Genomic DNA, 26,141 nt, shown 5'->3' with positions numbered 1-26,141 from the left:
CATCGAGCAAAACCGAAATTATGTGTAGAATTTCCCAAGGAAGTAGCAAAGGCTTTCTCCTGTCTCTAATCTATATAAACGATTTAGAAGACAGTCTGACAAGCACTCTTTTAATGTTGGCTGATAATGTGGTCCGTTACCGTCTAGTAAAGTCATCAGAAGATCAAAACTAGCTGTGAAATGATTTAGAGAAGGCATCTGTGTGGTGTGAAAAGCGGCAAGTGACCCTTAACCGATGGAGTGTAAGGTCCTCCATATGGGCACTAAAAAGATCCCGGTTACACGGTAAATTGCACAGATTTAAAGGATGTAGATTCGACTAAATACCTACGGTTTACGATGAGGAAGAACTTAAATTGGAGCTGTTGCATAGAAAATATTGTCGGGCAGGCATTTTATTGGCTGAACACTGAGAAGATACAACAAATCTACCAAACAGACTGCCTAAAATTCGCTTGTCCGTCCTCTTCCGCAGAAATTCTGCGTGTTATGGGATCTTCATCATATGTGATTGACGGAGGACACTGACACAGATAAAAGAAGGAATCTCGAATTGCATTATCGTGAAACAGGGGGTCCGTAGCTCGTGATCTAATGGATAGGGTTGCTACCTCTGAATCACGGGGTCCCGGGTCCGATTCCCGGCTGGGTTGAGGATTTTCTCTGCCTGGGAACTGGGTGTCGTGAGCTCGGGTGGCAATCATTAAAATTAAGGCGTTATTCGCTGCAGCGACATCTTTTCACCAAATTTCAAACACCAGTTTTCTTCTCGGAATGCGCAAACATTTTCTTCGCTTTCATCTACATAAGAAGAAATGACCATCGTAATAAAATAGGAGAAATCTGAACTGAAGGTGTTTATTTTTACCAACTGCTATTCGAGGGTGGAACAGCGCAGAAAGAGTCTGATGGTGGTTCTGTGTACTCTGTGCCAAGCATTTAATCCTGAACTGCAGTGTAGACATGTAGATGTAGATATGGGTTACTTGTGTTCTCCGTACACGTGTGAGCACTGGGATCAAGTGTCAGACTTCACTAAATCTCTGGCGCTCGATCCAGTGGGTCCTGGTACTTTTTATTTTTTGCTTTTTATTTATTTATTTATTTTTGCCGCTTATAACTGCTTTCATCTCTTTTCAGTGATTTGCTAATGCGAGAAATTCGTAGTTGCACGTTAAACTTGCGAACAACAATCCTAATGTCGAAGGAAGGAAAGACATGACACAGGCAACAGAACCGTACTTAGCGAAACACTGTCGAATTCAAGTCAATCCTCAGGATGAGGATAGCTTTACATTTTTTGTGTCAAAAAGAAGAAAAGATTTGTAACAACTGTTTTAAAAAGGGATACGGAGTACTCCATATCAGCGACCTCAGTAGTCATTAGAAATCGTGAGACAGCAGAACGGGGCGCTCCGCGGAACTCAAGGACTTCGAACGTGGTCAGGTGATTGGGTGTCACTTGTGTTATACGTCTGTACGCGAGATTTACATACTCCTAAACATCCCTAGGTCCACTTTCTCCGATATGATCGTGAAATGGAAACGTGAAGGGACACGTACAGCACGAAAGCGTACAGGCTGACCTGGTATGTTGACTGACAGAGACTGCCGACAATTTAAGAGGATCGTAATGTGTAATAGGCAGACATCTATTCAAACCATCACACAGGAATTCGATACTGCATCAGGATCCACTGCAAGTACTATGACAGTTAGGCGGAAGGTGAGAAAACTTGGATTTCATGGTCGAGCGGCTTCTGTTAAGCCACACATCACGTCGGTAAATGCCAAACGCCGCCTTTCTTGGTGTAAGGAGCGTAAACGTTGGACGATTGAATAGTGTAAAAACGTTGTGCGGAGTCAGCAATCACGGCACACCACGTGGGGATCCGATGGCAGGGTGTGGGTAAGGCTAATGCCCTGTGAACGTCATCTGTCAGGGTGTGTAATGCCCAACAGTAAAATTCGGAGGCGGTGGGTTGTGGTGTGATCGTATTTTTCACGGAGAGGGCTTGCACCCATTGCTTTGCGTGGCACTATCACAGTACAGACCTACGTTGATGTTTTAAGCACCTTCCTGCTTCCCACTGTTGAACGGCAATTCGGGCATGGCGATCGCATCTTTCAACACTATCGAGCACATGTTCATAATGCACGGCCTGTGGCGGAGTGGTTGCACAAGAATAACATCCCTGTAATGGACTGGCCTGCACAGAGTCCTGACCCGGATGTTATAGAACACCTTTGGGATGTTTTGGAAGCCGTCGTCGTGCCATGCCTCACCGACCTACGTCGATACCTCTCCTCAGAGCAGCACTCCGTGAAGAATGGGCTGCCATTCCCCAAGAAACCTTCCAGAACCTGATTGAACGTATGCCTGTGAGAGTGAAAGAAGTCATTAAGGCTAAGGGTGGGGCAACACCATGCTGAATTCCAACATTAACGATGGAGGGCGCCACGAACTTGTAAGTCGTTTTCAGCCACGTGTCCGGAACTTTTGATCACTTTGTGTATATTGACAGATTATCTTGTTTATGATAATGATGGCTGAACATCACGCTTAGCGATTAAATTACTTTCAGAAATACATAAATCAGCGCAACTTCATTTATGTCTCGACACGTACCTGGATTTCGCCAATCTTCAGTTCACCCGATGCGAATGAGACAACCACATTGAAAATTCTTCGTTAACAATTCAAAAAAGCGGTTGTTAAGATCTGTGTTGTATGTAAATGATGGTCGAACAAGATGCTGAGCACAGAATGAAGGGAAATCGCAGAATTCAAATTGAAGCTGACATACTTCTACTGTCGATAAGTACGTAGCTATGTTGGGCAAACTGAAAAGTCTGGAATGCGCCTTGCCGAAAGTAAGGATCAAAAAAGGAACTGGTTGCCGTGTTTCCTGAAGTAACTTGACTGTTTCCTTGTCTCTGTTGGGACAGTTTTCTGGGGTGGTTTTTACTACTGCTACTACTACCACCAACTACTGCCGTTATATCACACTTCAGCCAACTGACAGAAAACTCTTGATACAAAATGCGTTCCAAGCAAAATAAGTTCATATCTTTTTCGTCCGTCAGTTCCGCGCGCTGATCAGCAGCTTCATCATCTACTTACGAGATCTTTCTTAAGAAAAACGTCATCCCACAAACAGCACTCTGACACGGAAAGTAACAAAGACTTTCTGTGCTTATACACATTTGTACCGGGGCGGTAATCTTACGCCCTCGTCCGGTCCCGTTAGTATCTTTACAGTCAAACATGTTTGAAGTAGAATTATATTCAAATAGCCTGACACATAGGATTTTTGTTTCATCAAACTGAGCGTGTGTAATGTCATCGCAGCCTAGCGTTCTGAAGCCTATCCGTTGATCGTAATCGGTGTATATGACAGTACGAGCCTTCTCTCTTTTCCTGTGATTTGGTTATTCTGCCCAGTTGCTACTCTGAAGTTGCTGAGTCTTCTTAGATTACAACAATTGCCCACATGATGTGATTAATTTACAGGTTCCATGTATTTGTTAATCAGTGCTTCAAAAATGACGCCCAGGACTTAAGGCGTTTTCTAAACGCCATTGATAAAGTTGACAGTCAGTTCTTCTACTACATTGTCTCTGCGATAAAAATTTCATGACACCGTACTCTCATAAAGTTATTTGTAAAATTAGTTCAAGCTCTGATCGGCAAGCAACCCTTTGTCGTGTTGTACATCGGATACACGTAAGCTATGGCTCTGTGGCACTCCTAAGTTTGGATGAAGATTTCATTTCATGGCAGCGTGGAGGGTAAAATTCGTAGAGGGCGACCAAGAGATGAATACACTACACAGATTCAGAAGGATGTAGGTTGCAGTAGGTACTGGGAGATGAAGAAGCTTGCACAGAATAGAGTAGCATGGAGAGCTGCATCAAACCAGTCTCAGGACTGAAGACTACAACAACAACAACAACAACAACAATGTCGCACTTCTAATTGAGAAACACATAGTCACTGGACAGTGTACCATTACTATACCTGTCGCACCGCAGAGCTTCGTAACGAACAAGCGCTTCAGTATGGAAAGGAAGAGGAAAGCACTGTCGGTCTGTCCGCAGACAGCCAATGGGGACCTACCGACCGACCATCAAGTATACCTCAGCCAACGGCGTCGTCTCAGTGCAGTGCTTAGGGTCGTAAGATCTGCACACCGTTTTCCCGGCCGTTGTCGGTTTATCCGACCTCGCGCCGCTACTTCTCACAGAAGTAGCTCCTCATCACAAAGCAGGCATCACAAAGCTGAGTCCTGTCACGAAGGAGAAATGTCGGACAGTACCAGGAATGGAACCCAGGACCTCCACATGGCAGTAGCTAAGCTGACCACTGAGGCGTAGGGCCGATCACGCGTCACGATACTCCATGCTTAAACGAAGACAATTTATCCTAGAAACCATATTTCTATGTTCGCCCTATTTTATCTTTAGCTTCATGATACACAATGTATTTTCTTTATAAAGGATTTACGAGGGTTGCCCAGAAAGTAATGCACCGCATTCTTTTTCTTCTACAATTCCTTTTGTACATACTGAGAATTACACACACGAAAGAATGGTGTTTCATCTACATACGCTATTTTTCCACGTAATCTCCATCCCGTTGCCGGCCGGAGTGGCCGTGCGGTTCTGGGTGCTACAGTCTGCGGCCGAGCGACCGCTACGGTCGCAGGTTCGAATCCTGCCTCGGGCATGGATGTGTGTGATGTCCTTAGGTTAGTCAGGTTTAATTACTTCTAAGTTCTAGGCGACTGATGACCTCAGAAGTTAAGTCGCATAGTGCTCAGAGCCATTTGAACCGTTTTTCCATCCCGTTCTATGGGCTTCCGGCAGCGCGAAACAAGGGCGTATATGGCCTGTCGGTGCCGAGCCTTGTCCTGGTGGCGGAGCCAGAATGACCTTCTTATCGCCTCCAAAATGTCTTCCAAGAATGGCATCCTTTAATGGCCCAAACAATTGGAAGTCCGAGGGGGCTGTCTGTGCTGTAGGGTGGATGGGTAACGCTGGCCAGTCCTGTTTTGCGATGTTTTCTGCAGTCCCCAGACTTGGGTGGGGCCGAGCGCTATCGTTTTGTAACATCTCCTGGTTTTCTGTAGCGCCCAAGTCGCCAGAACCGTGTATTGAGTTTTGTTAAAGTGTAGACATGTGGTTTTGAATTAATGGTACCGCCTCTTGGCATCATATCAACGAGGATCACACGTTCACACCCCCTGAAGACGGTGATCTTGACTTTACCAGAGGAAGCAGTTGCTTTGAATTTTTTCTTCTGTGAACCCAGGTTTCATCACCTATCACAATCCGGGACAACAAGGCCACCCTGTCAGCTTCATAATGTTGCAACAAAGCAAGAAGAATGTTTTTTCTGTACGATTTGTGACCCAAAGTTAGACACCGTGGAACCCATCTCGCACACGCGTTTGAATACCCAAGAGTGCGGAAAATTGCATCCTCACCTCCTTTGCTGATTGACAGATACAATGCCAACTGCCGAGTCGTAGGGCTTCTGTCCACGCGAATGACAACATCAGCTCGCTGCTGAAAGCCGTGGATGGTCCCTCCGTCCACTGCAAATCGCGGAGCTCCGCCGAACCGTCTTCTGATGACCTCAACCTCCGTGCCCTGCGGCTAATTGTACTTCTGTCGACAGCAGATGCTCCATACACTTTGCACACGCGTTTGCGAATATTCCCCATAGTTTCTTCCTCTGCAGTGAGAAATTCAATAACGGCACTTTGCTTGTAGCATGCATGACTTACAGACGCCATTGTGAAGCTGTCATGCAGCTACGCTATCTGTCGGAAGTGACAAACTTGGCGCGCTCACACACGAGACTTCAAATAATACATACGTAACGTTTCGCATTCGTAGCATTGTTCTCGGCTGAAAAAAAAAACCGGCGCATTACATTCTCGGCAAACCTTATATAAAACAAAGGATGTAACGCATTCAGTTATTTAAGGTATACTGGACTCAAGTAGCAATGAACTACATTCTACTTCTACCAACAATTTTACAACCATAAGTGTGTTCTTCATGTACAGCTATAATTCATGTATTCCACGTATCTAAGGTATCACACAGAATATACCACAAGACAAACTTATTTTCACCAAACTTACTCTAATACTTTTTTTTAAACTTTCCTTTGACATTTGCATTAAATAAATAATTCTCATCAACTTGGCAGAAACAAATTATATAGAACCCCTTTAACAATTGTTAAGTATTCAATTCTTTGCAACCTTAAAGAAGTATTTAAATATTATGTTCTTCATATTATTAAAAAAAACATTAACAACTATATACCAATAAGAATGTAATAACAAGAAATCTTTGCTGTTAAATTTTGAAGCATCCGACCCACCTTACATTTCAAGGCGGTCGGTTACTCTGTACTGTTAATAAAATAAATAAAACAAAGTAATACAGAATGGGTGAGGAAGAAAGATCGAAGCCATAACAGGTGATAATGTTAGAGATTCTGAACAAAACGCGTCGTATGGACATAAGCGCTATTCCGAATGGTTTCCGAGATAGAACACATTTCAGGTACATTGCTATTTAGTGTCTGTATCATTGAAACATTGTCATTGTTTGCAACGTATCATAACAGTGTGGAGCAAGTTGAGACGAAAAATTTCGTACAGGAGACTTCCGGTCTGCCTAGCCGGGAAATTATCTGAAATTGGCCAGCAAAAACTACCTTAGGTACAGCGCGCTACCATCGCGCGAGATTTTCAATATTTTCGTGCTCTCTTCACACAAAATATTAGTCCTCGATACAAAATGAACAGGATCTTTCTTTAGGAAATTTAATGTAGTTTAATTTTTTTGGGACATGTTTACGTTTTAGGGTGTGGGTTTCGAGCTATTCAAGAAAAACGTACAAAAGCCATATTAAATGTGTTCTGTCTGAGAAACGATTCGGAATGTAGCATACATCCGTATGTAGTTTTTTTGTTCAGGACCAGTATTACTATTACCCCTCAAAGCACGTATCTTTCAACTCCTCCTGACCCACCGTGTGTTATACACTCCTGGAAATGGAAAAAAGAACACATTGACACCGGTGTGTCAGACCCACCATACTTGCTCCGGACACTGCGAGAGGGCTGTACAAGCAATGATCACACGCACGGCACAGCGGACACACCAGGAACCGCGGTGTTGGCCGTCGAATGGCGCTAGCTGCGCAGCATTTGTGCACCGCCGCCGTCAGTGTCAGCCAGTTTGCCGTGGCATACGGAGCTCCATCGCAGTCTTTAACACTGGTAGCATGCCGCGACAGCGTGGACGTGAACCGTATGTGCAGTTGACGGACTTTGAGCGAGGGCGTATAGTGGGCATGCGGGAGGCTGGGTGGACGTACCGCCGAATTGCTCAACACGTAGGGCGTGAGGTCTCGACAGTACATCGATGTTGTCGCCAGCGGTCGGCGGAAGGTGCACGTGCCCGTCGACCTGGGACCGGACCGCAGCGACGCACGGATGCACGCCAAGACCGTAGGATCCTACGCAGTGCCGTAGGGGACCGCACCCCCACTTCCCAGCAAATTAGGGACACTGTTGCTCCTGGGGTATCGGCGAGGACCATTCGCAACCGTCTCCATGAAGCTGGGCTACGGTCCCGCACACCGTTAGGCCGTCTTCCGCTCACGCCCCAACATCGTGCAGCCCGCCTCCAGTGGTGTCGCGACGGGCGTGAATGGAGGGACGAATGGAGACGTGTCGTCTTCAGCGATGAGAGTCGCTTCTGCCTTGGTGCCAATGATGGTCGTATGCGTGTTTGGCGCCGTGCAGGTGAGCGCCACAATCAGGACTGCATACGACCGAGGCACACAGGGCCAACACCCGGCATCATGGTGTGGGGAGCGATCTCCTACACTGGCCGTACACCACTGGTGATTGTCGAGGGGACACTGAATAGTGCACGGTACATCCAAACCGTCATCGAACCCATCGTTCTACCATTCCTAGACCGGGAAAGGAACTTGCTGTTCCAACAGGACAATGCACGTCCGCATGTATCCCGTGCCACCCAACGTGCTCTAGAAGGTGTAAGTCAACTACCCTGGCCAGCAAGATCTCCGGATCTGTCCCCCATTGAGCATGTTTGGGACTGGATGAAGCGTCGTCTCACGCGGTCTGCACGTCCAGCACGAACGCTGGTCCAACTGAGGCGCCAGGTGGAAATGGCATGGCAAGCCGTTCCACAGGACTACATCCAGCATCTCTACGATCGTCTCCATGGGAGAATAGCAGCCTGCATTGCTGCGAAAGGTGGATATACACTGTACTAGTGCCGACATTGTGCATGCTCTGTTGCCTGTGTCTGTGTGCCTGTGGTTCTGTCAGTGTGATCATGTGATGTATCTGACCCCAGGAATGTGTCAATAAAGTTTCCCCTTCCTGGGACAATGAATTCACGGTGTTCTTATTTCAATTTCCAGGAGTGTAGGTGTAATAATAAACCCATCTGGATAGCCGTGCGTCTTAAAGCGCCGCCTCCAGGAGAGGGAGAAGCACCGGCCAAGGATCGACTGCGTCCGGCGGATTAAGGACGAGGGTCGGTATGCAGCCAAGCCTGGATGCGGTTTTTAGAGGGTTTCCCACACTCCACCAGCGTCTAGGTGAATACCGGCCTGGTACCCGCATTTGCACGATTCGATTTCACATGAATAACACTACTGGAAGACAGTTGGGGTACACACAGTCCATCCTGGCGGGTATCGTGGTGGTGACAGGAATGGCACCCGGTCGCCCTTTAAACACATCCGCTAATAACCGTGCTGACCTTGCGCCGTTGCGAGACAAAGGCTCAAGAAAAAGATTATGAATGGTTTGATTGATTGATTTGGGGGAAGCGGACAAAAAGTGAGGTCGGCCGTCTCATCGGTTTGGGAAGAATGGAGAAGTAAGTCGGCTGTGCCCTTTGAAAGGAAAGGAACCATCCCGACATTTGCCTCAAGCGATTTACGGAAATCACGGGAAACCTAAATCAGGGTGGCCGGACGCGGTTTTGAACCGTCGTCCACCGAAATTCTAGTCCAGTGTGCTAAACACTAACGTTTTCCACATCTAATGTCCGCACCACTGTGGTGCTGCACTGAACTACGGCATCTTGGTACTCAAATACAATCGAGCTGCCACTGTGGTAACAGACTGAGCTACTCTGTAACACTTGGGATGTCCGACCATCCAAATTTAGACCGTCCGTTCTTTCCCTGAATCGCTTGAAACGAATGCTCGCATGATTCCTTTGAAGGGGACGGCCGATTTCTTTCCCCACCCCTTCCCAGCTGCCCCTGCACTCTATCTCTAAAGACCTAGTCGTCGACGGAACGTTAGACTGTAATCTTCCGTCCTAGTCGCTGGTCGTTGTGATTCTACTTTCAGTATGCATGTTACGTCTTACTCTCTGACACCGTTCTCTGTTACATAGTTTGACGAGCATCATGTTGCGTTCATGTTTCTGTGGCACTACACAGCCACTTAAAGAGCCTTCCTGTAAAATCTTTATCATTTCAGCGAAGCGCTTTTCATTGCTTTTGACATCCACGTGCCACTTATAGCTGTGTGTTCCCTCACTATCATTCCTATGGGCTCAGTAATGTTGGTGCTGTACTTGTCCTCCATCGCATCATCAACAGGGCTGCTAATACTCTGTAGGAGATAACAGATTGCGGAATTCTTCGCAGAAAATGAAATTCAGAGTCTAACACCCAGTCCAGAGAAATTTATTACTTTCTCATTAGAAGTTCAGTTCGAGAAGAAAGGGAGAGGGTTGCGAATGCGACCTGATCGGGGAAACAGCTTCGAGAACCCGAGTGAAAGCCCAGTCCGGTGAAGGGTACGAGGATCTGAGTCATTCTGCACACTAGCACATAGCCTTAACTGTCCATCGCATCATCAAGTATGAAACATCCGGTTTCCAATGAGGCGCCAGTGTTCAGCGACACTAACCAAGTAGGCAGCCCACTAGAAATCGCAAATACATCACTGTACTGAACACGAGACAGCCGTGGACCAACAACTATCTCAAATAAGACGATCTAGGAAAACGAGGACATGTTTTCTTACTTTTCGAAACTAAAGTCACGGTAAGAACGGTTTCATTAAACCCATATGAAGAGATTAGTTTAATGAGAATGACAATGGAGAGATTGGACATAATCTTTCTGGAAGAATCGTCGCAGCATTACGTGAATTATAACAAAAGCAAACCAGTATAAGTAGGTTCGCCTACTCCTCAATGTAAAATTATTGACTTAGTATTTTGCCATCTTGCTCTTTCTATGCAATCTAGCAATAAATAATTAAGTGATGATTAATTTTGTGCCGCTTTTTATATTTTCATATTCAACTAAGTACATGTGAAATAAAGAGATATTTTGTTTCTCTACCTCCCGCTCACCAGTATTGTTAGTTTTGTAGTTACCGACAGAACATGTTCTGAAGATCCAGGTGACATCGGATGCAACCAAACTTTTATAAGTCCGTATTTCAGTAAAGGCTTTTGGTCGCTACACAAGAAACAGCATATGTAGCGTAGTTTTTTTTTTATTTTCAGACGCGTACATGTAGACAAACATCGTTACGAAATATTTTATAGCTGCATCTCACTCTGAATAATGTGCAAACGTTTATTATACACTCACTTTTTCCCTCCTGAAAATAGTCATGTTTGCTGCAGTACCGAAAACACTGGTGTTCTGGATTTTAGTGCAGCATCGCACGTGTGACGGAATGTGAACAGGTCATCCGTGAAAATCGCTAGCGCAACGCAGCTGATTTCTCAGTACAATATTTAACCGTTTTTTTTACTTTTTACCACGCAGATAAAATTTCACGATCGCCACAGAGAAACGTTGTGATCTTCAACTACAAATAAAACAGAACGAAAAATATTCCTGTCATAGCACAAAAGTGGCAAATATATCCCGGGCAGAGTTAGGGACTCAAAAGAAGTGAATAAGCTTTGCAACTTATCTGGCAGCTTCAGAAAACATAAAAATCAAAACAGCTTCACATATTCGCGATTTTTTGCATGGTAGTATTTGTAGGCACGTCATGTAATTTAATGCATCCACACCCAGAAATTTTATTCGCCAGAAGAACTTTTTTAGCATTACTTGTATGCTCTTCAGCCATATCCTGTTTCTATTGTTTACCATGGCTGGCGAATTTCCGGGTTTGGGACAACGGATCAGGGAATTTAGCCTATAGATTGCAAGATGCAAGTGTGCCAACACATTGCAGCAGAGAGCTTGCTTTGCTGGGAAAGTACGGTTAATTCGCAGAAAGGAGCGAATATGTCAAGATGTTTTAATTTAAATGTCTTTGAAACTGCCAGATAAACCGAATAGTTAGTTCCGTTATTTTACATTCTTAATTCTGTCCAGGACAAATTCGCCTTTTTTTGTCATGATAGAATTTTTCAGTCTGGGTCCCAAATTATACTCTATAAAAATTTTGACATTAGACTGCCATAGCTTGACAATCGATTTATATTTTTGTTGACTCGGATGGCGACTGATCGGGTAAATGTTTTTTTTTTTTTTTTTTATTATTGTCTTTCGATCCATGGTGCTTACGTCGCGGCAACGGATAAGGCTTTCCAAAAACAACAGGACCATCTTACGTGTATTTAGGCGTTAAATGTATTTATCTACCTTCTTACAAACTTTGAAGCTACTCGCACAAGTATAAAACACTGAATGATTTTTTTTCACGTAAAATGCGAGTGAAGCTAGATTTTTTAAAGCTAATGTTTATCGTAAGAATGTTTTTTATTCACTTGATTCACTTTAAACAGCTTCCGCACATTCAATTCACGTAGGAACAAATTTTACGTGCCACATTTAGCTCGTCTTTAGACCATCGTATCTCAACAACGGACAAAGATTATTGCATTAACAAAATTCGAGTTAACTTTTCCATTTAGCTACCTTCGCACAAGTTTTGAACCGATTCAAGTTTAAAGTATGGAACTGGCGCGCTTCAAAAACCTCACAGAAAAACGTGTTTTTTTGGAGGTAAAAGCCAAACGAAGCGAAACGAGTAAAACACTTCGACAAAGGTCCAATATACCTGTGGGCCAAGTCTGAACCAGCAGTCTAGGTCTAGCCTGTAGTTGTTTAATGGTGACTGTTTTTGAAAGTAAAATCCGAACGAGAGTGACTGGCTTTGCACATAAAATTCTAACGGTGAACACAAAAATGGCGCCGTTCGCTGAGCATTAATTTCAGCGCAATAAAAATATTTTCCGAAAGGAAGTAGTCCATTTGCGCGATTTACCTGGGCGTCCGCTCCGAGTCATCATTCGAACTTTGCTTAGTAAATTTTAACATAACTACAGTGAGACAGATGTTCGTATGGCTATACAAATGACCGCTGGTCCGGGCTAAACCAAAAACTTTTTACTCCATGTTCCTAGCTTAATAGGGACCGAGCACCAAGACCCCTCCCCCCACAATCGTAATTCTGCGCGCAGCCTTTTCATACACGTTTGTTCCAGCGTTTCCACGTAGTAACGATAGAAATCCCCTTGATATACGTGGGTTTCATAGCTATCATCCTGGGTCTATGCTTGACTATGCATGACTATTCGTCACGCACTATGTCTGCTATGTTGTGTCCACTACAACGTATGAGTTTTTTCTGAAAAAATGGTTCAAATGGCTCTGAGCACTATGGGACTTAACATCTAATGTCATCAGTCCCCTAGACTAACAACTACTTAAACCTAACTAACCTAAGGACAACACACACATCCATGCCCGAAGGAGGATTCGAACACGCGAGAGTAGCGGTCGCGCGGTTCCGGACTGAAGCGCCTAGAACCGCTTGGCGACATCGGCCGGCTCATACTTAACATATTTCACATGTATTTGTAAACATATTTCACCTGATTGTCTAGCGAATTTCACCTACAGTTTCATTTTCACATAGCTTAATGTTTATGACTTATCTCCTGAACTACGTGCTATACGATGATATAATTTTGCACGTACATTCAGTGGTATTCGTCTGCAAATGTGTTACGTATAGAGTTAGTAGTAAAGATGTAATAAATTAAAACGCCATGCATGATGCGGCAGTTTCTAGCGCATTTCAGTATTTGACGTACTATCGCATATTCATGCGATAGTATACTATGCCATCAAAAGTATCCGGACACCCCCAAAAACCTACGTTTTTTATATTAGGTGTATTGTGCTGTCACCTAATGCCACGCACTCCATATCAGCGACCTCAGTAGTCATTAGACATCGTGAGAGAGCAGAATGGGGCGCTCCGCGGAACTCAAGGACTTCGAACGTGGTCAGGTGATTGGGTGTCACTTCACTCATACGTCTGTACGTGAAATTTCCACACTCCTTAACATCCCTAGCTCCACTTTTTCCGATGAGATAGAGAAGTGGAAACATACAGCACAAAAGCGTACAGGCTGACCTCGCCTGTTGACTGATAAAGACCGCCGGCAGGTGAAGAGGATCGTAATGTATAATAGGCAGACATCTGTCCAAAGCATTACACAGGAATTCCAAACTGCATCAAGATCCACAGCACGTACTATGACAGTTAGGCGGGAGGTGAGAAAACTTGGATTTCATGGTCGAGCGGCTACTCGTAAGCCACCATCACGCCGGTAAATTTCAAACGACTCCTCGCTTGGTGTGAGGAACGTAAACATTGGACGATTGAACAGTGGAAAAACGTTGTGTGGAGTGACGAATCACGGTACACAATGTGGCGTTACGATGGCAGGGTGGGGGTTTGGCGAATGCCCAGTGAACGTCATCTGCCAGGGTGTGTAGCGCCAACAGTAAAATTCGAAGGCGGTGGTGTTATCGTGTGGTCGTGTTTTTCATGGGAGGGATGGAGGGGGGGCTTGCTGTTTTGCGTGGCATTACCACAGTACACGTCTGCATTGATGTTTTAAGCTTCTTTCAACACGATCGAGTACCAGTTCATAATGCACGGCCTGTGGCGAGTGGTTACACCACAATAACGTCCCTGTTGCCCGCGAAATTGGAAGCTGTCATCACGGCTAAGGGTGGGCCAACACCAGATTGAATTCCAGAATTACCAAACTTGTAAGTCATTTTCAGCCAGGTGTCCGGATACTTTTGATCATATAGTGTATGTCGCACAATGACATATTTTTCTAGGTACATTCAGCGGAAAATATTTCTGCGAAATTTGTTGGGAGCAGAGTTAGTAGCAACGACGTAAAAAATTCAAACTTTTGCATATTATACACCTGACGGTTGTTCCTATTCGCAACTGCGAATACATTTACGGGTAATAATGGTTAGTTGACCTCGATACTAAGATAACAAAGTTTTACGGAAGGATCGAAAAATGGTTCCAGACTGAAGCGCCTAGAACCGCTCGGCCACTCCGGCCGGCCAACGTAAGGATCGATTAAAATCACTCTGCAGTGTACTTTCCGTCCCTCACACTCTCCGACAAATTTTTCATAACGCGTATTTACACACGTCAAAAAATGTTTTGCAACACCTCGGTTCCGAGAGTTCCGGAACCTGTACAGAAAATTGTAATAGAGGTCAACATGAACATCATTTCTGCCTTTTTTATTGCTCATGAAAACCACACATTGCATGTTGTTCCACCATACAGCGAAACCTTCAGAGGTGGTGGTCCAAATTACCCCTAATACCCAGTAGCACAACCTCTAGCATTGATGCACGCTTGCATTCGTCATGGCATACTGTACAAAAGTTCATCAAGGCACTGCATGTCCACATTGTCCCACTCCTCAACAGCGACTCAGCGTAGATCTCTCAGAGTGGTTGATGCGTCATGTCGTCCATAAACAGCCCTTTTCAATCTATCCCAACTTGTTCGATTGCTTCATGTCTGGAGAACACCCTCGCGACTCTAGTTATCCTGAAGGAAGTCATTCACAAGATGTGCACGATGGGGGCGGGAATTGTCGTCCATCAAAATGAATGCCTCGCCAATATGCTGCCGACATGGTTGCATTCTCGGTCGGAGGATGGCATTCACGTATCATACAGCCGTTACGGCGCCTTCCGTGACCACCAGCGGCGTACATCGGCCACACATAAAGCCACCCAAGGGAACCTCCACCTTGCTGCACTCGCTGGACAAAGGCGTTCGGCTTGACCGGGCTGCCTCCAAACACGTCTCCGACGATTGTCTGGTTGAAGGCATATACAACACTCATCGGTGAAGAGAACGTGATGCCAATCCTAAGTGATCCTTTCGGCATGGTGTTGGGCCCATCTGTACCGCGCTGCATTGTGTCGTCGTTGCAAAGATGGACCTAGCCGTGGACGTCGGGAGTGAAGTTGCGTATCATGGAGGCTGTTGCGCACAGTTTGAGTCGTAACACGACTTCCTGTGGCTGCACGAAAAACATTATTCAACATGGTGGCGTTGCTGTCAGGGTCCCTCCGAGCCATCATCCGTAGATAGCGGTCATCCACTGCAGTAGTAGTCCTTGGGCGAGGCATGTCTTCGACAGTTCCTGTCTCTTTGTATCTCCTCCATGTCCGAACAACACCGCTTTGGTTCACTCAGAGACGCCTGGACACTTCCCTTGTTGAGAGCCGTTCCTGGCACAAAGTGACAATGCGGACGCGATCGAACCGCGGTATTGACCGTCTAGACATGATTGAACTACAGACAACACGAGCCGTGTACCTCCTTCCTGGTGGAATGACTGGAACTGATCGGCTGTTGGAGCCCCTCCGTCTAATAGGCGCTGCTCATGCATGGTATGCTTTATGACTGATCTCACTGTAAGCATTTTGTCTGCTATTAATGTTTTTCCCCTTTCCTTTTTGACGGTTGTCCAACTTTTACAACCACTGATCAAATCTCTGCGAAAATTCTTGTTTGGTGTCTGGTGACTACGTTGCCTTAATATCCAAGAGACTTTCGTTATCATCAAGTTACTACAAGCAAGTAAATAAATTTTACTAGGGCAGTAGAAAAATTTGTTCACTTGCCTTACAGTTGCATCCCCTGCTTTAAGATTTGACCTCGCTTCCTTGTCGTCCGCTATATCTGTCGGAATCGTTCTGCTGTTGTGTGTGTTTCTCCTTATCTTATGGTTGTCCACACGCCAGAAAAAAATATTACCTTTAATTAAATAAACTTCCCGGTGAGTTAATTTATAATATTCTCGTCGCGTCTGCGGCCAGATCATACAGTCATCTCGCCGCAATATTTGAGTTGGCCACGTGGACGCTATCCTTAGGTGAGAACGCTGTTTGCTGAATCTCGCCGAAACTCATACGGCAAGCAGCGGTTTCACCTGATGCTGGCGTCCAGGTGGACAACTGAAATATCGTGCCAAGGTGATTGTATGTTCCGGATGCAGACCTGACAAGAACATTACCAACTTCGGTTCTTGTCTTTACCTAAATTTACTGCCACGTTTCGAGTGACTGCATTTCATAGAGTGACGAGAGGGTAATACCCAGATTGTCCACTGATCTGCCATCTATTTCATCTAATGGAAGGACAAATGTCATTAAAAATTCTGTGTTGGTCAGTATGTTCCACGTGCATTGTTAAGTAGGAGGTGTTAGTATATTCCCGGGATGGCTGGCAGTCCACTTATTTTGTTAAATGATTAGCCAGCCAGCTTTTCCTGACCCCCTGTGCCAACTTTTTTTCTGTTCGTGCATTTGTACTTTAACAACATATTTTAAGGCAAATCTTGGGTCACTTTTTAGTTGTTTGTACTTGTGAGTAAACGTATGGTGTTGTAAGTCGGCTGTTTAGGTTTTTATGTTGGTAAAGTCACTTAGCGCTCTGTATGAAAATCACTGGCTGTGCTGTGTGCAGTCTGTGGCTGGTTGGCATTGTTGGAATATTCGCCATTGTAGCGTTGGACAGTTGGCTGTTAACAGCGCGTAGCGTTGCGCAGTTGGAGGTGAGCCGCCAGCAGTGGTGGATGTGGGGAGAGAGATGGCAGAATTTTGAGAGCGGACGATCTGGACGTGTGTCCATCAGAAAGAGTAAATTTGTAATATTCGATATCATGAACTGATTATATATATATATATATATATATATATATATATATATATATATATATATATATGATGACTTTTGAACATTATTAAGGTAAATACATTGTTTGTTCTCTATCAAAATCTTTCATTTGCTAACTATGCCTATCAGTAGTTAGTGCCTTCAGTTGTTTGAATCTTTTATTTAGCTGGCAGTAGTGGCGCTCGCCATATTGCAGTAGTTCGACCAACGAAGATTTTTGTGAGGTAAGTGATTCATGAAAGGTATAGGTTATTGTTAGTCAGGGCCATTCTTTTGTAGGGATTTTTGAAAGTCAGATTGCGTTGCGCTGAAAATATTGTGTGTCAGTTTAGTGTTGATCAGAATAGGTAAAGAGCGAAATGTCTGAGTACGTTCAGTTCTGCTCAGCTGTTTGAAAATCAAATAATGTAAGAGGTTTATCAGCACAGTCATTCATAAATTTTTCTAAGGGGACGTTTCAGTCTCCCTGGAAGGAAGTCAGTGTAGCGTCAACTAATATGTTTTTGTTTTTATTTATTTATTTATCTATTTAACCTGGTCTGATTAGGATCATCAGGCCCTCTCTTACATCAGGCCAGGGACTCACACAAACAGTATCTTTTTTACATCGTAGTAACCTAGGAAATAACAATTTTAATGTGATTAAATGCTACTGACTGTGAACTAATAAAGTTAATACTGGCAGTACTTCTACCACTGGCGCTGGTGCCATTAATGATAATAATAGTAATGATAATATTAACGGAAATAATAACAGCAAAGATTGTGACAAATATAATAAGAATTAATAGGTGTACAAAATGGAGACCTCCTGATATAATGAGTTCTGGGAAAAGGAAATGTAAGGAGACTGTACCAAATAAGAATGCTGGTTCAAATGGTTCAAATGGCTCTGAGCACTATGGGACTTAACAGCTGTGGTCATCAGTCCCCTAGAACTTAGAACTACTTAAACCTAACTAACCTAAGGACATCACACACATCCATGCCCGAGGCAGGATTCGAACCTGCGACCGTAGCAGTCGCGCGGTTCCGGACTGCGCGCCTAGAACCGCGAGACCACCGCGGCCGGCTCAAGAATGCTGGGAAATGAGGAAAATGCGAATGGAAAGAAGGATGTTACTGTGGTAACGAGTGCGTCAAGCACAATGGTAATCGCTATTGTTGCCGTAGTGGGTATGTCAGAACTATCTGCTGAAACCGGAGATGTTTTTCGAGATGGAGATACTATTCCAGAGTCTGGTTCGTACTACTGAGATGGGCTTTGAGAAAGCGGCTGAACGATTGGTGGGACAGAAAGGATTTTGCGTTGATGGGAACGGGTGTTTCTGCCATGTTGTTCAGGCAAGAGCTTTAAAGTTGAGGAGAGATGTGGGTGACAGTGTGCATTGAGAAGACTGTGGAGAACACAGGGGATATGGAAATCTCTGTTCTTGTCTCCACGCAGCCAGGATAGCTGTGCATATGATGCTGAAATGTGATCAAAGAATCGACCATCACAGATACAACGAACACCGGCACTCATAACCAATTCCACGCTCCGTGAGGCATCCTGAGAAAGATTTTGAAGGGTAAGATCGCTGTAATCAATAATTGGAAGTATAAGTGTTTGTACAAGCTTGTTTTTCAGGTCAAGAGCGAATGGCTGTTTGTATATTTGTAGAGGATGGAGAGATGCGGATGTCTTCTTGCACACTGTAGTTACGCTCTCAGCTCAATTTAGCTTTTCATCTATTATTACACCTGGACTATTTGCTGAAGCTGAGAAGTTGACATGTGAGACATTTAGTGTTAAACGTGGCAGGAATTAGTGAAATTCTTGATAGCTGTTCTCTTTACTGGTTTTACACTTAGATACAATTGGAGGTCATCAGCTTACATGTAGTATTTGCAACCGTACAAAACTGATGATACGTCGTTGACATACAGTGAAAAGAATGCAGGACGGCCGGACCAAGCACCGAACTCTGGGGGACGCCTGTTACTGCCTGCCTCCATTGCGACTTTATGGTGTCGCGCGTGATGCCTTGCTGACGAGTTGCAAGGTATGAGTGACAGCATTTGCGTTGCACGTAGAGAGAAGTTTAGGCTTATAAGTTTGGCAAGTAAAATGTCAAAGTCGATAGTGCCAAAGGCTTTGCTGAAGACGATTAGCAACATGACAGTCGCCTCTTGTGCATCCATGGCAAGTTTCAAGTCGCCTGTTACTTGTCTAAGTCAGACGTCGTGTTGCAATGTTTGCAGAACTAGTTTGTTAGTTGGTCGTGGACGATACAGGGTCGTCCATTGATTGTGATCGGGCCAAATATCTCACGAAATAAGCGTCAAACGAAGAAACTAGAAAGAACGAAACTTGTCTAGCTTGAAGGGGGAAACCAGATGGCGCTATGGTTGGCCCGCTAGATGGCGCTACCATAAGTCAAACGGATATCAACTGCGTTTTTTTAAATGAGAACCCCCATTTTTTATTACATATTCGTGTAGTGCGTAAAGAAATATAAATGTTTTAGTTGGACCACGTTTTTCGGATGGCGTTGTAATAGCCACAAACATATGGCTAACAATTTTAGCCGAACAGTTGGTAACAGGTAGGTTTTTTAAATTAAATACAGAACGTAGGTACGTTTGAACATTTTATTTCCGTTGTTCCAATGTGATACATGTACCTTTGTGAACTTATCATTTCTGAGAACGCATGCTGTTACAGCGTGATTACCTGTAAATACCACATTAATGCAATAAATGCTCAAAATGATGTCCGTCAAGCTCAATGCATTTGGCAATACGTGTAACGACATTCCCCTCAACAGCGAGTAGTTCGCTTTCCGTAATGTTCGCACATGCATTGACAATGCGCTGACGCATGTTGTCAGGTGTTGTCGTTGGATCACGATAACAAATATCCTTCAACTTTCCCCACAGAAAGAAATCCGTGGACGTTATATCCGGTGAACGTGCGGGCCATGATATGGTGCTTCGACGACCAATCCACCTGTCATGAAATACGCTATTCAATACCGCTTAAACCGCACGCGAACTATGTGCCGGACATCCATCATCTTGGAAGTACATCGCCATTCTGCCATGCAGAAAAACATCTTGTAGTAACATCGGTAGAACATTACGTAGGAAATCAGCGTATATTGCACCATTTAGATTGCAATCGATAAAATGGTGGCCAATTATCCTTCCTCCCATAATGCCGCACCATACATTAAGCCGCCAAGGTCGCTGATGTTCCACTTGTCGCAGCCATCGTGGATTTTCCGTTCCCCAGTAGTCCATATTATGCCGGTTTACGTTACCGCTGTTGGTAAATGACGCTTCGTCGCTAAATAGAACGCGTGCAGAAAATCTGTCATCGTTCCGTAATTTATCTTTTGCCCAGTGGCAGAACTGTACATGACGTTCAAAGCCGTCGCCATGCAATTACTGGTGCATGGAAATATAGTACTGATGCAATCGATGTTGATGTAGCATTCTCAACACCGACGTTTTTGAGATTCCCGATTCTCGCGCAGTTTGTCTGCTACTGATGTGCGCATTAGCCGCGACAGCAGCTAAAACACCTACTTGGGCATCATCATTTGTTGCAGGTCGTGGTTGGCGTTTCACATGTGGCTGAACACTTCCTGTTTCCTTAAATAACGTAGCTATCCGGCGAACGGACCGGACACTTGGCTGATATCGTCCAGGATACCGAGCAGCATACATAGCACACGCCCGTTGGGCATTTTGATCACAATAGCCATACACCAACACAATATCGACCTTTTCCGCAATTGGTAAACGGTCCATTTTAACACGGGTAATGTATCACGAAGCAAATACCGTCCGCACTGGCGGAATGTTACGTGATACCACGTACTTATACGTTTGTGACTATTACAGCGCCATCTATCACAAAACGAAAAAAGTGGTCCAACTAAAACATTTATATTTCTTTACGTACTACACGAATATGTAACAAATAATGGGGGTTCCTATTAAAAAAAAAGCGCAGTTGATATCTGTTTGACCTATGGCAGCGCCATCTAGCAGGCCAACCATAGCGCCACCTGGTTTCCGCCTTCAAGCTAGACGAGTTTCGTTGTTTGTAGTTTTTCCGTTTGATGCTTATTTCTTGAGATATTTGGCCCGGTCACTATGAGCGGGCCACTCTGTATAGTCTAAGGTTTTGAGCTATGTAGTAGCAATGCGGCATGGGTGAGGCTGCAGTAGCAACATCGTCTTGAACTAGTGGCTTCAGTAACCTCTGTTTCCAGGCGTCGGGAAAAACACTCGTGTTGCGGCTGAATATATCTGTTACAGTGGGCAGTAGTTGGTGAGTAATAAGGGTCATCATCTGGACTGTAGTGCCATCATGTCCAGTAGGTGCTGACTTGATACATATGGTGTTATTTTTTTTTTTTTTTTTTTTTTTGACGGGACTGTAAGTTACTTGCTTTAGATAGAATTTTTTTACAGTCGTTAACCCCCTGAAGTAATGAGTGAGTCTCTGTTACATTTAAGGTTCAATTGTGGAAGTAGGTAACGTCAAGTACCGGTTTACTTTACATATAGCAAGATCACACAGGTTTTTCTCTAGGGCGGGTGGTCTGTTTCTGTTGTAGGTAAATGTATGGCCACGCCTGAGTTTTGCGTTCCTCACAACTTGACTGACTCTATTCCGCTTCTGCTTGTAAACAATACGATTTTCAGGCGTAGGGTGCAGTATCTCATCTTTGTTATTTAAAATTTTTACTCACATTCATCCCTGGCCGTTTTTTTAAGTCTGTGTTGCATTTTTAGGTGACTGGGTAAACAAGTTACTTCGTTCACTGACTGATCACCATCACTGCCACAGGCTGCGCCGTCGTCACCACCAGCTTCAGTGTCACCATCATCGCTATCGCTTTGCCACTTGTTTCGCCAGCTCCCGACTGCAGGCCGCCCCGTTCTCGTGTGTGCAGGGGCGTTCCTGATCCCGTTCTCGGTGATGCTGGTGATCGCCGGCCTGCCGCTGATGTTCATGGAGCTGAGCTTCGGGCAGTTCGCGAGCCTCGGCCCGGTGGCCATCTACCAGGCGTTCTGCCCGCTGTTCCGCGGCCTCGGCTACGGCATGGTGATCGTGTCGGCCATCGTGATGCTCTACTACAACCTCATCATCGCCTGGACCATCTTCTACATGTTCGCGTCGCTGCGGCCCGTGCTGCCCTGGCAGAACTGCGAGCCGGAGTGGAGCACCGACAGTGAGTAGCGGCCGCCGAGCTCTGCGCGTGCGCGCGCGCGCGAGAGCTGTATGGTGACGCGGGCTGTGTCTGGGCGTCGGCGCGCGCTGACCGGCCGCCGCAGACGGGCACCGAGCACTTTCGCGACCCCACTGCCTTAAAGATATTTTGATGTTTTAGAATAGAAACAGCCTCGGTTATTAAATCAATCAATATCAGTGAAGTGTTTCACACCTTTTGGGCATCATCAGACTGTGTGATAGTATTTGAATACAAAACACATCAATCATCAAACCATACTGAAACGCCCGCTAAGCCCGCAGTGATTAGGATTGTGGAAAGGGCCAAATAAGGTGGCGGTCAGTTTCACTTCAAAATTGTAATTTATTGTAATTTAATAACACATTTAAACCAAAACGGCACACAGCCGAACCTTTACAACTACGAGTTTCAAAATCCAATTCTTTCACGGCTGAAGGCCTCCAAACAAGAAATCTTAAAAATCAATAAGATAAATTTCAAGTGACTGAAGAACGGCAGTTAAAATTGCAAATAATATACAGGGTGATTCAAAAAGAATACCACAACTTTAAAAATGTGTATTTAATGAAAGAAACATAATATAACCTTCTGTTATACATCATTACAAAGAGTATTTAAAAAGGTTTTTTTTTTCACTCAAAAACAAGTTCAGAGATGTTCAATATGGCCCCCTCCAGACACTCGAGCAATATCAACCCGATACTCCAACTCGTTCCACACTCTCTGTAGCATATCAGGCGTAACAGTTTGGATAGCTGCTGTTATTTCTCGTTTCAAATCATCAATGGTGGCTGGGAGAGGTGGCCAAAACACCATATCCTTAACGTACCCCCATAAGAAAAAATCGCAGGGGTTAAGATCAGGGCTTCTTGGAGGCCAGTGATGAAGTGCTCTGTCACGGGCTGCCTGGCGGCCGATCCATCGCCTCGGGTAGTTGACGTTATCTGTAAACTTTAAACTGTTTATACCAACGTTTAATACACCACCTATCAGGAGGTTTAACACCATACTTCGTTCGAAATGCACGCTGAACAACTGTCGTCGATTCACTTCTGCCGTACTCCATAACACAAAAAGCTTTCTGTTCAGCGGTCGCCATCTTAGCATCAACTGACGCTGACGCCTAGTCAACAGCGCCTCAAGCGAACAAATGTACAACTAAATGTAACTTTGTAGCTTCCTTAATTCGCCGACAGATAGTGCTTAGCTCTGCCTTTTGTCGTTGCAGAGTTGTAAATTCCTAAAGTTGTGGTATTCTTTTTGAATCACCCTGTATATACAGGGTGAGTCACCTAACGTTACCGCTGGATATATTTCGTAAACCACATCAAATAATGACGAACCGATTCCACAGACCGAACGTGAGGAGAGGGGCTAGTGTAATTGTTTAATACAAACCATACAAAAATGCACGGAAGTATGTTTTTTAGCACAAACCTAGGTTTTTTTAAATGGAACCACGTTAGTTTTACTAGCACATCTGAACATATAAACAAATATGTAGTCAGTGCCGTTTTTTGCACTGTAAAATGTTAATTACATCCGGAGATATTGTAACCTAAAGTCGACGCTTGAAACCTCCGACGTTCAGTTGCGTGTTGTAACAAACACGGGCCACGGTCGGCGAGCAGTGTCATGCGCATACTGCATCGTCACCGCTTTCACCCGTTTTCATGTGTCGCTACATCAGCAATTACATGATGATGACTTTAATCATCGAGTGCAATTCTGTCAATGGGCATTAACAGAGAATGCGTTGCAGTTCTACCTGTTTACCGATGAGGCTGGTTTCACAAACCACCGGGCAGTGAATCTACGGAACATGCATTACTGGCCCGTGGACAATCCTTGCTGGCTCAGACAGGTAGAGCGACAGCGACCGTGGACTATAAATGTATGGTGCGGAATCATTGGCGACCACCTCATTGGTCCTCACTTCATTGCAGGGGCCCAAACAGCTGCAACATACATCGCATTTCTACAGAATGATCTGCCAACGTTGCTCGAAAATGTCCCACTGGAAACGCGTCGACGTATGTGGTATCAGCATGATGGTACACCTGCACATTCCGCAATTAACACTAGGCTGACCCTTGACAGGATGTTCGACGGGCGTTTCGTAGGACGTGGAGGACGCATAAATTGGCCAGCCCGTTCTCCTGATCTTACACCTCTGGACTTCTTTCTGTGGGGCACGTTAAAGGAGAATGTGTACCGTGATGTGCCTACAACCCCAGACGATATGAAACAACGTATTGTGGCAGCCTGCGGCGACATTACACCAAATGTACTGCGGCGTGTACGACATTCATTACGCCAGAGATTGCAATTGTGCGCAGCAAATGATGGCAACCACATTGAACATCTATTGGCCTGACATGTCGGGACACACCCTATTCCACTCCGTAATTGAAAACGGAAACCACGTGTATACGTGTACCTCACCCCTCATGGTAATGTACATGTGCGTCAGTGAAAAAGACCAATAAAAAGGTGTTAGCATGTGTACGTAATGTGCTGTTCCAGTCTCTTCTGTACCTAAGGTCCATCACCGTTCCCTTTGGATCCCTACGAGATTCGGTGCTCTCCGATAGACACGATCGAACAGCGGAGGAGTGGTACTCAAGCGTCAACTTTAGGTTACAATACCTCCGGATGAAATTAACATTTTACAATGCAACAAACGGCACTGATTACGTATTTGTTTATATGTTCAGATGTGCTAACAAAACTAACGGGGTTCCATTTAAAAAAACGTAGGTTTGTGTTAAAAAACATACTTCCGTGCATTTTTATGGTTTGTATTAACCAATTACACTAGCCCCTCTCGTCACGTTCGGTCTGTGGAATCGATTCGTCAGTATTTGATGTGGTTTACGAAATATATCCAACGGTAACGTTAGGTGACTCACCCTGTTTAATCACAGCTAGACTGAAAGCCTCAAGGCAAAAGTGGATAGAATAAACATAAACAAGGTGCAGTACAAACGGCTAAAGGACCCAATTAAATTTCAAAATTTTAAAATATATTACTATAATCTTTTGAGGCAGAAGGCCGCAATGATTTCGCTTAAGGTGAAATTTTAAGAGTAAGGCTTTAAGCGGCTGAAGGCCCACAGCTGATTTTCCAGAAATCCAAAAATACCTTAAATCATTAAGTTTTAAGTGGCTGACAGTGCACTAAATGAAAAAATAGCACAACAACAGTAACTTTCAGCAAAATATCTACCTGCTAGAATTCAAACTTACTTATACGGGCTGAATGCCCTTGATTTACATAAAACACAATAATCTTTTTTAAGCATTGGCTATAATAGATTACCGACAGACCATTAAACACCCATGAGAAGGACAGTACAGACAACGGCACTCAGACGCCTCCACGGGTATGGGGCTGCCCTCGAAACATTAACGTTCACTTATGTGAGACAGGTGGTGGGCCTAACTACACTTGATCTGTCGGTAACCCAACCAAGAGACAGTCACGGACCCACCGACCAAACGACTTGCTAGCCACTACTCGGTATATGAAAACTCAAAGCCCAAACTGTTACGGACGTGATTATCCACCATGAAATATGTATTAATCTGTCAAAACTGCACAGTGTGTTGGACAGCGACAAAAGGTAAGGAAAGGACACTGCCTGAAATTACGTTAGAAGCCAGGGCATGCAACCGGAACACTAACGGCCACAAGGCAGAAAATTGCGCTGGTACACTTGAATATGAAATAAGGTAATGATGTGTTGGCAGAAGAGCCAACACCGTGTTGCTAGAGGAGGCCGAAATGCACGCG

At 44.6% G+C, this 26,141-nt stretch overlaps 1 protein-coding gene across 1 annotated transcript; it reads left to right on the top strand.

Annotated features, from left to right (window-relative positions):
- Positions 1–977: 977 nt before the first annotated feature.
- LOC124805415 (sodium- and chloride-dependent neutral and basic amino acid transporter B(0+)-like) lies at positions 978–22,332 on the top strand. Its single transcript, XM_047265977.1, has 2 exons — positions 978–1,068; positions 22,046–22,332. The coding sequence occupies exons 1-2, from the start codon at positions 978–980 to the stop codon at positions 22,330–22,332; spliced, it is 378 nt and encodes a 125-aa protein (XP_047121933.1).
- Positions 22,333–26,141: the final 3,809 nt, after the last annotated feature.

This window comes from Schistocerca piceifrons, chromosome 7 (assembly GCF_021461385.2).
Source record: "Schistocerca piceifrons isolate TAMUIC-IGC-003096 chromosome 7, iqSchPice1.1, whole genome shotgun sequence".
Taxonomy (NCBI): Eukaryota; Metazoa; Arthropoda; class Insecta; order Orthoptera; family Acrididae; genus Schistocerca; species Schistocerca piceifrons.
The sequence above is the reverse complement of the archived record's forward strand: the minus strand, read 5'-3'. Positions and strand labels throughout refer to the sequence as shown.